The sequence below is a fragment of the Leucopleurus acutus genome (assembly GCF_964270905.1).
Source record: "Leucopleurus acutus genome assembly, chromosome: 5".
NCBI lineage: Eukaryota > Metazoa > Chordata > Mammalia > Artiodactyla > Delphinidae > Leucopleurus > Leucopleurus acutus.
In genome coordinates, this window is record NC_139147.1 from 137,921,133 (window position 1) to 137,934,670 (window position 13,538).

The window sequence follows — 13,538 nt, forward strand, 5'->3', positions numbered from 1 at the left end:
CCGCTATTTAATAACATTAAAATTAAGAAATTCTCTATTGTTTTGCTAAGACTAAAAACAATGAACATTAAACTCTTAGATTCCATTTGCTTTTAAAACTATTTCCTGTACTGGAGAAATATGGAGTTGAATAAATTTCTGGAGAAGAGTGACACTCTGTGGAGAAACAAAAGATGAAATACAAAGTAATTCATCTTTTATTTCTTCGTTTACTTCCCATTAGTTCAAAAAGGGAGAAAAAGAACAATATGGGTAAAGTCAGAATAAATCAGAGGCAGTTTAAGGGCTGTAATCTGAACAAATAAAGTTGACAATCTAAAACCAGCTCCAAGGACTTCCCTGGTGGCACAGTGGTTAAGAATCCACCTGCCAATACAGGGGACACAGGTTCGAGCCCTGGTCCAGGAAGATCCCACACGCCGCAGAGCAACTAAGCCCACGCACCACAACTACTGAGCCTGCGCTCTAGAGCTCGACAGCCACAACTACGGAGCCTGGAAGCCCACGGTCCTAGAGCCCAAGCTCCACAACAAAGAGAAGCCCCTTCAATGAGAAGCCCGCGCACCGCAACAAAGAGTAGCCCCTGCTGGCCGCAGCTAGAGAAAGCCCACATGCAGCAACGAAGACCCAACGCGGCCAAAAATTAAAAATAAATAAATAAATAAAACCAGCTCCAAGGGGCATGATTAGGAACAAGCCTGGATGGTAAAGGTAAGGATTCTAAGTCATGGAGCCTACGCTTCTCAGCCTAAAAGTGCCTGGGTTATGTTTCTGGGAGAATCGGGAAGTATTTCTGAGCAACCAAGTATGTCAGAGTATCAATAGCTGTAACATCATTACACACCTCAAAGTATTCACTAACCAGCTCAGAGTAAATCCTCTGCGTGCCAATCAATTTTTTCATTCAGACACATACACCCACCCACACACACACCCCATTTCAACATTCTAACTGATTCTTCAGACCAAAGGTCATAAACAGAATATAGATAGAGGTAGTTTTATGGAGGAAATACATTCCTTAAAAGTATATATCTCTAATAACTCTCAAAAGTTAAGAGTGAAACAAATTTATGTTAAAATAGTGCATATCAAAATGAGATGTAAACAAAACAGAAAAAGACTCACAGACATAGAAGACAAACAATGGTTACCAAAGGAGAAGGTGGAGGAGGGATAAATTAGGAGTTTGGGGTTAACAGATACACACTACTATATATAAAATAACCAATATATATAACAGGGAATATATTTCCCTGCGCTATACAGTAGGCCCTGTGCTATACAGTAGTTCTTGTATAGCACAGGGAACTATACTGCATATCTTATAATAACTTAGAATGGAAAAGAATCCGAAAAAGATTAAATTTATATATATATGAATAAATACATCACTTTGTTGTACACCTGAAACTAACACAACATTGTAAATCAACTATTCTTCAATTTAAAAATAAAGACAAAAAAAGAAGAAAATAGGAACAAAAAAAAAGAGATGTAAACGAATATACTTCACTCTAAGTTTATAATAGAAATCACACTGAAGAATGAAGTAGTGAGTCCTTTTTGAAATACAACAAATCAAGGGAATAAAGAATCTATCATTTCAGCAATAATTTTCCAACTAAGTTCGAAATACAGAAAGTGATCAAATAAAACAGTGTTCCATAAATGATGTTTCCTTGTGGGTAGAGACAAGTTGGTGGGAAATGCATCCTGCATATGGCCTGCTTTTATAAATTCAGTGTGGTTTTTTATGACTATCCCTAATCATTGATAAATATGTGCTTGTTAATGACCCAGAAGCTCTACTCTTAGGACCTCGTTAAGGCACCTTGTGAATATGTTTATTTCATATCTTTAAGAAATGGATAACAGATTTAATATTTCTAAGCTTTCAGAAGTGGATAAACCATATTTGTCACCTTCTTTTAAGTGTCAATTTCTATGTTATATTTAATTATAAATATCTAGTGAAATACTTAAATCATTTCTTCATGTTTTCCTTTATGTATATTTTAACAACTTTAATAGCGATAAATTCATGAATATTTGTTTTATAAGCTCTTCTTCTATACCCTAAAGAAAAACTATCTCATATGGGTTTAGTATAATATTGAAAGAATTTCTTCTGTGTTTGTGTTTTAACATTATTGTTTTCAATAATTCAAGTATCAGAAATTCATATAATAAGGGAGTGGGAGAAAAATGGAAATCAAAATTTCAGGCCTGTGATCACAGAATCCACTGTCTATACCCCTGGTGTAGTGGTTAAAGACAGCCCCTGGCGACACACTGCCAGGGTTTCAACCCTACCCCTAGTATTTCTCAGTTGCATGATCTTGGGCAAATGATTTCACTTCTCTGTAGTTCAGTTTCTTTTTTTTTTTTAATTTTATTTTTTTTTTATTATTATTTTTTGCTGTATGCGGGCCTCTCACTGATGTGGCCCCTCCCGCTGCGGAGCACAGGCTCCGGATGCGCAGGCCCAGCGGCCATGGCTAACGGGCCCAGCCGCTCCGCGGCATGTGGGATCTTCCCGGACCGGGGCACGAACCCACGTCCCCCGCCTTGGCAGGCGGACTCCCAACCACTGCGCCACCAGGGAAGCCCTGTAGTTCAGTTTCTTCATCGGTAAAATGGAAAGGCTAAAAATTATAGTACACCTGAAGTATAGTTGAATTACAGTGTTGTTAGTCTGCTGTATAGCAAACTGACTCAGTTATGCATATATATACATTCTTTCTCATATTCTTTTCCGTGATGGTTTATCACAGGATGTTGAATATAGTTCCCTGTGTTATACAGTAGGACCTTGTTGTTTATCCATTCTGTATATACCAGATTGCATCTGCTAATCCTAAACTCCCAATCCTACCCTCTCCCACCCTCTTGCTCCCTTGGCAACCACCAGTCTATTCTCTGTGTCCCTGATTTTGTTTCTGTTTCATAGATAGGTTCACTGAATAAACTTTTCCATACCCCCCTGAAAAAAAATTATAGTACACCTACCTCACAGAGGTTTTGGTAGGATTAAATTAATCATATATAAAGTACTAAGTATTTGGCCTCTATAATTGGGAGCTGTTATTTCAGCAACCAGACAGGCAAATGAGCGAGGCAGGTGGGTGCCTGTGGGAATGTGCAAACTCTGTGTGCACCCTGGGGGCCTATGGAAACTTGGAGGGCCAGTGTATCCTTTAAAGAGGACAGAGGGTATAAAAAATGGTACAAATGAACTTATATACAAAACAGAAATGATGTCACAGATGTAGAAAACAAACTTATGGTTACCAAGGGGGAATGGGGGGGAGGGATAAATTGGAAGATTGGGATTGACTTATACACACTACTGTATATAAAATAGATAAACAACAAGGACCTACTGTAGAGCACAAGGAACTCTACTCAATACACTGTAATGACCTATATGGGAAAAGAATCTAAAAAAGAGTGGATAGATGTACATGTATGACTGGTTCCCTTTGCTATACAGCAGAAAGTAATGCAACATTGTATTTGTTTTGTTTTGTTTTTTGTTTTTTTTGTTTTTGTTTTTGGCCGCACTGTGCGTCATGTGGGATCTCAGTTCCCTGACCAGGGATTGAACCCGCAACCCCTGCAGTGGAAGCTCGGAGTGGATGGCCAGGGAAGTCCCAACACATTGTAAATCAACTATACTCCAATAAAAATTAATTTTTAAAAAGTTATAAACTAAAAAAATAAAGAGGGCAGAGAGCAAAGCAAATCCACTCCCACCATTGATGTATAGAAATGCAAGCCCAGTATATTCGTTTCCTGTGGGTGCTAGACAAATTACCATGAACTTGTGGCTTAAAACAGTAGAAATGTATTCTCTCACAGTTCTAGAGACCAGAAGTCTGAGATCAAGGTGACAGCAAGGCTGCATTCCCTCCAAAGGCTCTAGGGGATAATCTGTTCATTGCTTCTTCCAACATCTGGAGGCTGTTGGCACTTTTTTTTTTTTTGGCCTTCCTTAGCTTGCTGTCACATCATTCCAGCCTCCTCCATCTTCACATCACCTTCTTCTCCTCTGAATGTCTTCTGCTTTTCTGTCTCAACCCTCCCTCTGCCTTTCCCTTATGAGGACACTTGTCATTGGATTTAGGGTCCACCCAGATCATCCAGAATGATCTCTTCATCTCAAGATCTTTAACTTAATTGCATTTACAAAGACCCTTTTCCCATATGATATAACCTTCATAGGTTTTGGGAATTAGAACATGGACATCTTTGGGGGCCACCATTCAACCCAGTACCTCAGTATTTTCAATCTTCTGATTTTTTAAACATAGTAGGAAATATAGGTTTTTATTTTGTTTGTTGGCTTAGATATAAAATATAAGACAGGGAATGAAAAACTAAGGAAACTTATTTTAATTTCTTAGGAAAGTAGTCAAAATGTAGAATGCAGGTATAAAAAGGTCACAGTTTGTGAGAGTTAAGTCAGATGCTCAGGTGCCCAAATAACTATTAAAGAAAGCTGAATGATAAATGACAGGTCAATTATATGTGACATGATTGTCTTTGTTGAGACTTGAAACCCCACTATCTTTAAGAAACATAGTAGGGTTGATCCCATAGATTAAAAACATTCATGTATGTCTTCCAATCTGCTGAAAAGACATGAAATTACTTTAGAATCACAAACACACACACAGGGAAGTCCATGGCAGTCCAGTGGTTAGGAGTCTGCACTTCCATTGCAGGCGGCCTAGGCTCTATACCTGCTGGAAGAACTAAGATCCTGCAAGCCACGCGGTCAAAAACAAACAAACAAAAAATCAAACAGAAAAAAACCCAACAACAACAACAAAAAGACAGTATCATGGTTATCTCTGGGGGAACTGGACAGTTTAGAAGACATACCATTGTGTATCTTTTTCTATTATTTTTATGTTTGAACCCTGTCACTGCATTACCTCTTCAAAAAATAAACGTAATAAACTGTCAAGTCCATATGCCATATATCTAACCCTTGTTCCAAGACACAACATACTTAAACTTACATTTGTAGTTCGTGGAGCCAATGTAAAGTTTTTGCCATGTTTCGTCCATCATTAAAATGTGGTGTTGGGATCCCATACAAGTTAAATCTATGAAAACTTGACGGATTATACTTTCGGTGCTTTGCTTCTCCTAAGAAAAGAAAAGGGAAGACTTCTGACTTAAGCAACACAACTTTGTGCAAGAAGCGCACGATGTTCTCACTGACAATGAAAATGAGAGTGGGAAAAAGAATGGAACTGTCACAGCACAGGAAACTGCACACATTTGGCTACAGATGACAGATGCATTCTCCCATGTGAGCTGGGAGACTGGTGGAACAAGGGCTCCTTGTGTTAATATTTGGAAAGTAAGTAGAAAAATGATGTAGGAGAAAGACATATAACTGATGAAAAATTCAGGGCCCATCAATGTTAAAGAAATCCTTAAGATCAGGGGAGGTACTGCAAGGCTTTGTGACCCCAGCGGTGCTTTAAGCTATGCTAAGATTTGAGAGATTGGTGTTTTATATTTGCTCTCACTGAGATTTGCGTTACAACCTTCACATTTCGTTATAATCACTTATCTCATATTAGAGACATTCAAAGGGTGATAGAGGGCTGAGAACCCAACAGGGAGGTCTTTATTTTTAAGATCTAGTACTGTACCATGATGTGGTATTAGTTTTCTATTTGTAGGTAAGAAAGTAAGACTGAAACTAGAGATCAGCTAAAAGGTTATAAAATGATGGAGAAAAGATATTCAGCCTCACCAGTAACCCAAATAATGTAAGCAAAAACAATAGCGCACAGTTATAATTCAACTCTCAGTTAAGCAAAATTAAAGAAGATTGGCAAAGTTCGCCATTGGGGAAGATGCAGGGAAATGGAAATTCTCATACACTGTGCCTGTGAGGGCAAACTGGGGCAGCTATCCAGGTGGAGAGTTTGGCTCTAAGAGTGAAATTTTCAGATGCTCAGAAATGTAGGAATGTATCCTATGGAAACAAATCACATTCACAAAGATATATAAACAATACATTTTTGTAATCCTGAAAAATACAATATTGATAACTGACCTGAAAAGACAACCAAGAAATTTCATATGTGGGGGGGGGGGGGCGGGGAAGAAAAAGGGGAAAAAAAAGTGTGTACAGTAGGATGCAAAACACACACATACACTCATATATGAATGAGCAAAGAAAAACATATATGAAAGTATCACCTATGGCAGACTGGGAATTGTGGGAGATTTTCTTTGCATTTCATATACTTCTATACAACCTGCATTTTATAAAAGAAAATGTGTATTACTTTAGTAATAATTTAAATTAAGTGTATTTAAAAGAGGTTGTTATTGTTATTGAATGATGTCCTTGACATACTATTTCAAGTAAATGCATATAGCAGGTTCTCCAAAAGCATGGAGATTATTGTCACATTTAACTGAAGATAGCTCCGTGGATGGGGGTTAGAAAGATGTTTGATGTATCAAATGTAGTTATCTCTGGCTAATGGGATTTCAAGGTTACATTTACTTTTTCTTCATTTTTCCATGATATTTACATTCTCTACAGTTATATTTTTATAATAAAAAATAGTGCTTTCATTAAAGGGAAAAAGTAAAAAATAAATATTTAAAGGATTGGATTCTATTCCTTTTCAAGAGGCTAGTGAGACTTTTGTAAAAATCAGCAAATGAAAGTAATTTCAGTCATGTGATAGTCCATTAGAGTCTTCTAAATATTAAAAAAAAAAATTGGACTGGGAGTTTGGGACTAGCAGATGCAAACTACCATATATAGAATGGATAAACAACAAGGTCCTAGTGTAGAGCACAGGGAACTATATTCAATATCCTGTAATAAACCATAATGGAAAAGAATGCACATATGTACAACTGAATCACTTTGCTGTACACCAGAAACTAACACAACATTGTAAATCAACTATACTCCAATATAAATAAATAATTTTAAAACTACACTCATTTTCCTCCAAATTGTCCTCCAAATGCTAAACGCATGTAAAGGGTGTCTATATACATATTCATTGAAATAGTTCTTTCTTAAAACAATTAAATGGCATTGGATTAGATTGTGCTATCGATGCTAAACTTTTCCAAAAATGAATAAAATATTTTCACAAGAGAGGAATGGAGGGAAGGAGGAATAAAGAAAAGAAAGACTAGAAGGAGGAAAAGAAGAAAGGGAGGGGACTTCCCTGGTGGCGCAGTGGTTAAGAATCCGCCTGCCAGTGCAGGAGACACGGGTTCCGGCCCTGGTCCAGGAAGATGCCACAGAGCAGCTAAGCCCGTGTGCCGCAACTACCGAGCCTGCGCTCTAGAGCCCGCGAGCCACAACCACTGAGCCTGCGTGCCACAACTACTGAAGCCCACACGCCTAGAGCCCGTGCTCCACAACAAGAGAAACCCCCGCAATGAGAAGCCCACGCACTGCAAGGAAGAGTAGCCCCCGCTCACCACCACTAAAGGAAGCCCACGCGCAGCAACAAAGACCCAACTCAGCCAAAAATAAATAAAATAAAATAAATTTATATTAAAGAAGAAGAAAGGGAGGGACAGAGCCAGGGACGCAGCGGCGGAGGAGACACGGAGAGAAGCCTTGTCAAGGCTGTGAAAAAGCGCGGTGGAAGCAGCCGTGGGAGGATGGAGATGATCTCAGCACCGGGGTGTACCGGCAGCGTAAGGAACCAGCAGAGACTGGTCATGGGAGAAGGGAATGGCTGACTCCAGCCGGGGAGCAATGGGCATAGCAGACAAGCCCCAGAAGGAGTATGATGTGAGGGGGCGGTGGAGGAGAAAAGTAAAGAAATAAAGACGGAGAGAGGGGTCTTGTGCTGCAGTGAAGGGCTAGTCTTACTTCTAACTAATGCAGATTAGTTCGTGAATCTTGCACAGGCCATCGGCTTTCTCAGGACAGGTATCAGAGTCTAATTGTCAATCCTCTGTTAGATCAAGATTCTACTTAGCACCCACACGTCAACAATTAAATTGTAGTTTACAGCAAACATCCAATGCCTTTTAGTTATGCTATAGAATAATTCTAGTAATAAGGCTTTTAGTCAAGATCACTTAATAATAATAATAATAATAGTTACTGAGCCCTCACTATGTTCCAGGCACCATGCTTGGCATTTTGCAGGCACTCACTTCATCCTCGCAACATTATTATCCCTATTTAATAAATTTAAAATAGATGGTGATAAGTAAAATATTCAAGGTCTAAAAGATAATAAATGGACAAGCTAGGCCTTGAACTTGATCTGACTCGAAAATTTCTGCACTTGACCATTATCTAATATTCCTCATGTAAAGCAAAGCACTTAGAATAATCGTATTTGAATAAAAAACAAGATTAGACTACCCAACATTTAATCTTACTTAGCTATTTTTTTCATTTTAATGAAACATATCTTTCTACATTTTACACCCAAAATGCATAAGTGTATGTGTTCCCAGCTATCGGGGTTTATAACCTTATAAGTAATAAGTTATTATTTATTGATCACCTATTATATGCCAGGCATTTTAACTTTAAGCACATCATCTCCCTTATTCCTCTTCACAAATCTGAGTCTCATATTCTCAGGCCCATTTTACACTGGAGGAGACTTACCTGCATAATAATCATTGTGAGATACAATATACAGATCGTGTCCTGCCTGTCCTTCTTCAAATACTTCTTGATAGGATTTTGGTGGATTCACCACCTCTCTAGCAGGTAATTCTGAAGGAAGAATTAATGAAATCAGTTTTAAGGCATTTTTCAACTCTTTATAACATATTTAAGTTGACTAGAGCAAATGACAAACTGGTATGCTAACTATATAAGCTACATGGGCAAAAAGCCAACATACATAGAGATTTCTCACCAAAGACAGGAATAGCCCAGGCGTCACTGTCTTAAGGATCCCACTTGAACAGATTCAATCCCTAGAATTCTGAAGAACTCCATACTGGTTAACCATTTGGTTGTCCTGAGCTATATGCCAAGCCCAGTTAAATTCCCAATTTTGAGGATCTCAGGATTCTTTTTATTTTAGTTTGCTCCAGACTTCCCAAGATGATCTAGGCAAATTTGAATCACAAATCAGTTTCAGAAACCCTGATACCCTGTGGGGAAGACTTGATGCAAATGTTGGCAGCTGTAGACAACAGCACACAACCTGAATCTGTTTAGATGTGAATATCCATCTTCAAAATAGCCCAAAGTGCCGGGGAAATCACTGGCATCAGAAAGAAATTCTTCCTCTTACTGCTCCCAAACCTAGAGCTAGAAGATCTTTGTTGAACAGCTGCTTTTCCAGGACTGGTGGTCCCTGGTTTTATATATAGCGAATTATTTTCTTTTTATTGTTTCATGTAATGATTTTTAAATATAATTCCATTTACAATTTCACTCTTCTCTTTCAACCTAACAACATACATTAAGATGTTTTCTTTTGGACTTTCTGCCAAGAAGTGGGGTCTATAAACAGTTAAGAATACCAGAAGGTAGCCCTACTCAGAATAATCCTGTAAAGCAGTGCTTCTTTTTGATGTGGGAACCATTACACCTATTAATACACATATATACATTTTAGAACATTCTCTCTATTACATATTTAAATGAGGCACACCTAGGCAGTACTTTCCATATTAAATTCTTGATAGCGGTTATGATATAATTACTGTAATTCTGTAATGCCTGGTGTACTTAAATACAATTTTTAATCCTATTTAAAAGGAAAAAAAGATATTTTATCTGTTCTAAAATACATTTTTCATGTTTCAAATTTTAACAAGTTTTAACTTTAGATCTGATAAACTAAAGTACAACTGCAGATTTTGCATTCCAAGAGAAAGGCATAATTTATCTCCAGAACGGATGTTACTATGTCAAGGAAAATAATCTAATGGACATTTTGGTGAAAAAAAGATAAGTTCCTGGTGCAGAGCCGCAGTGGGTGCAGAAAGATAAAGAAAGAAGCGAATTCCTCTGCAGGATGATAAAAAGATGGAATTTGAGTTTTCCTGTAATAAGATCCCTGGAAGGAGAAGGTAAGAGACCAGAAAAGGCTAAATGTGAGAAGGTGTAAAGGGAAAGCACCCAACAACATGGCAGGACGCTGGGGCTGCAGAAGAAAATATGGCCTGTGACCAATTCTATTCTAAGTCATTTGCTGAAAGATTGCTTCACTCCCTCTCAAGATGAGAGGGGAATCTGCTTTGATACTGCCTGTTAGGTTAATAAGCAAGTGTACACATCATGGATCTTCATGAATGAGTGTTGTACACAGCATTTACCTAACATCTGTTTTGCGGTCTCTGTATGAAACAGAATTTCATAAAGAGTTAAGCACAGACGTAGAGAACAAACTGGTGGTTGCCAAGGGAGAGGGTGGGTGGAGGAGGGATGGATGGGGAGTTTGGGGCTAGCAGTTGCAAACTGGTATATATAGAATGGATAAACAATATGGTCCTACTGTATAGCACAGGGAACTATATTTAATATCCTGGGATAAACCATCATGGAGAAGAATACAAAAAATTATGTATATATGTGTATTACTGAGTCACTTTGCTGTACAGCAGAAATTTACACAACATTGTACATCAACTATACTTCAATACAAAAAATTTTTTTAAAAAGAATTAAGAGTTATGAACACATTAGAGGCTTTGGTGGAAATAAAACACACAAATAGATGTCCAGGGGAAAGAGATAGCAACCCTCACATCTGGTCCCAAGATCAACTTCCCGGAGTCTTTTTCCTGTCTTTACACCATCTCTACTCTGCTCCCTGAATCTCCTCTCCAAACCCTGAACTCTTACTGCCTTGACATACATCAACTCTAAGGCTTCTGGGTCTGAGAGTAACTTTCTTGCTATGATTCCCATCTTTCATTCTGGGATCAACATTTACACCAGCACTAAATAAATCCCAACAAGATATTTAATCCCATTTTCTAAGAAGACATTTTATCATTCCTTCCCCACACTTTATTTTCACTACCTTTGATGACTGCCGTCCCAAATGTCGTGTTGAGTATATCCAGGCCTTTAGGTAATCCTGGCGTCTGGTCATGAGATTTTCCTAACGGTGCCCGTTGATTGCTAAAATATACTGATTCCTTCTTATCTTTCATTTTCTGTTGAAAGGTTGTAATAGGCTGTGGGTTGATCAGTACCTTTGCCTAAAGAAATCGTACAAAGCAAAGGTGTAACAACCAAAAACAGGAAAAAAAGTCTGAACACTGAAACTCAATAGCTGGGGAGAAGACAATATGATTGTGGGAAAACATTTCATGATCGTTGTCTTGGCTCACCTTCAAATGAACCATCAGAATTGGGGTTATGCAGCTTAGACATGTCTAAACATGACTTTTCATTGGGGCTAAAGAATTTATGAGGGCAACTCCCTGGTTACTCGACTCCAAGGTTCCAGAAAAGTAGGAATGACAAGTGCAAGAGCCACGTGATTCCCACCAGCTCCCTCCAGGTATAAGATCAGGTCTTCTGACCCTTGGCTGTCCATTCAATCTGTAGCAGGTAACACCGGGACCCTGCGTGCACACAACGCATGTACAAGCGCTCTTAGCATCTCCAGCAATATCACCCAGCCTTTGTCCCCACCATGCTTTAACAAACCTTGACAGCACTTCTCTTTACTGTGAGAAAATTAAGTGCAGCTTGGCTTTTATTATCTGAGGGGAGAATATTAGTCTGTGGCTTAAACCATTGACTTTTCTACACTCACCCTCCTGGCTGCGGCTGCTTGGATTTTTTTCACTGCCCAAGATTAAGAGTGGGAAGGAGATATTTCACTAATACCTCATTTGTTCATTTTCACCTTGGTAAGTGAATAATGTACAGGGAAAAATAGAAAAGAAGTTACCGGTGTTGAAATTTTAGATCTGATTCCGTGTGTCAAAGAAGGTGCAATTTGGGGATCATTTGCTCTGCCGTAAAATACTCTTTCGGCTCCAGCAGGTGGATATCTGAAGTTGAAAAATTTTTTTGCTTCAGGTGGGGTCACTAGCTACCAACAGGGAGAGAAGAAAATAGAATTATTAAGTCCAGTCAATCAGATATTAGCAAGACTGATCTATACCAATCAATGAACACCCTTCATTACATGAGTTTAATCAGTACCTGGGGATCTACAGCTCCAAACAATGAAACATCCTGAAAATTTTTTAATAGAAATAAACAACATATTTTAAAAGTTATATTTAGAAAACAGCCAAGAAGTATCCAGGTTAGGAAGCATACCATAAATGACTATTTCCCATCGAAATAAATGGAATCTCCTGTAGTTTTTGTAGAGCTGGAAATTGTAAGCCTGGAATTTTCACTTCCTCGGACAAACTCAATAGAAGGCCCCAAAATACAGTAAAAATAATCCAAATTGACCACATTAAATTTATGCAACTCTCAGAAGGAATGTTGAGCGTTGTTTATCTTATGTTCACACAAATGGATTTTTTTTTTTTTTTTTTTTTTTTTTTTTTTTGCAGTACGCGGGCCTCTCTCACTGTTGTGGCCTCTCCCGTTGCAGAGCACAGGCTCCGGACGCACAGGCTCAGCGGCCATGGCTTACGGGCCCAGCCGCTCCGCGGCATGTGGGATCTTCCCGTACCGGGGCACGAACCCGTGTCTCCTGCATCGGCAGGCGGACTCTCAACCACTGCACCACCAGGGAAGCCCCACACACAAATGCATTTTGAAAACACTCACCCTGGGAAGTTTTTCAGTCAAGCAGTTTGCAGCTCTGTATCCAATCGGAAGAACTTTCCCTGCCTAAAGAGAAAAAAAGCAATAATTGGTCATTGTCAGGTCCAGGGGTAGTGTTTTGAAGAATGGAATGTATTTCAAATTTGGCCTATGTATCTAATGCTAAAAAGTTACTTTCAACTACTTAACACAATTAAGAAAAGTAGTAAGAACAATTAGCAAATCTAAGACAATCCTGATGTATAATATAAACGTTAGATGCTACATATATTCAAGCATACCTTTTTTTTTCACAGTGCAGCATTATTAGTGATCCATCAATTATAGGACCTCTGCAACATGCTGAGGGATTCAACTTTCAGAAATAATCCCGTCATAGTTCACAGGTTAATTATCGGCTGTCCTATTGTCATCAGTACAATGAGAGTGTGGCTGAATTCAAGCTAAACTCAAAGTATTAAGTATTTCTGAGTGGGTGTGGGTGTGTTTGCACTGTGGGTGTATTTCACCAACACCCTAACTTTTTTTTTTTTTGCGGTACGTGGGCCTCTCACTGTTGTGGCCTCTCCCGTTGCGGAGCACAGGCTCCGGACGCGCAGGCTCAGCGGCCATGGCTCACGGGCCCAGCCGCTCTGCGGCATGTGGGATATTCCCGGACCGGGGCATGAACCCGTGTCCCCTGCATCGGCAGGCAGACTCTCAACCACTGCGCCACCAGGGAAGCCCACACTAACTTTTGATATATGCGAACATGTCACCCCTGGCCAAGCTCCTTCAGTGAATGGCCCAAACC

The 13,538-nt window shown here is 39.0% G+C and overlaps 1 protein-coding gene across 1 annotated transcript in view; it reads right to left on the reverse strand.

Moving 5' to 3' along the window:
* The window catches only part of EFHB (EF-hand domain family member B), a gene marked incomplete at both ends in the record, with an annotated part of 49,246 nt that overhangs the window by 21,487 nt on the left and 14,221 nt on the right, over window positions 1–13,538 (reverse strand). The window contains 5 exon segments of the mRNA XM_082840177.1: window positions 5,031–5,160; window positions 8,645–8,755; window positions 11,025–11,205; window positions 11,907–12,050; window positions 12,749–12,811. Coding sequence (XP_082696303.1) covers window positions 5,031–5,160; window positions 8,645–8,755; window positions 11,025–11,205; window positions 11,907–12,050; window positions 12,749–12,811 — 629 coding nt within the window.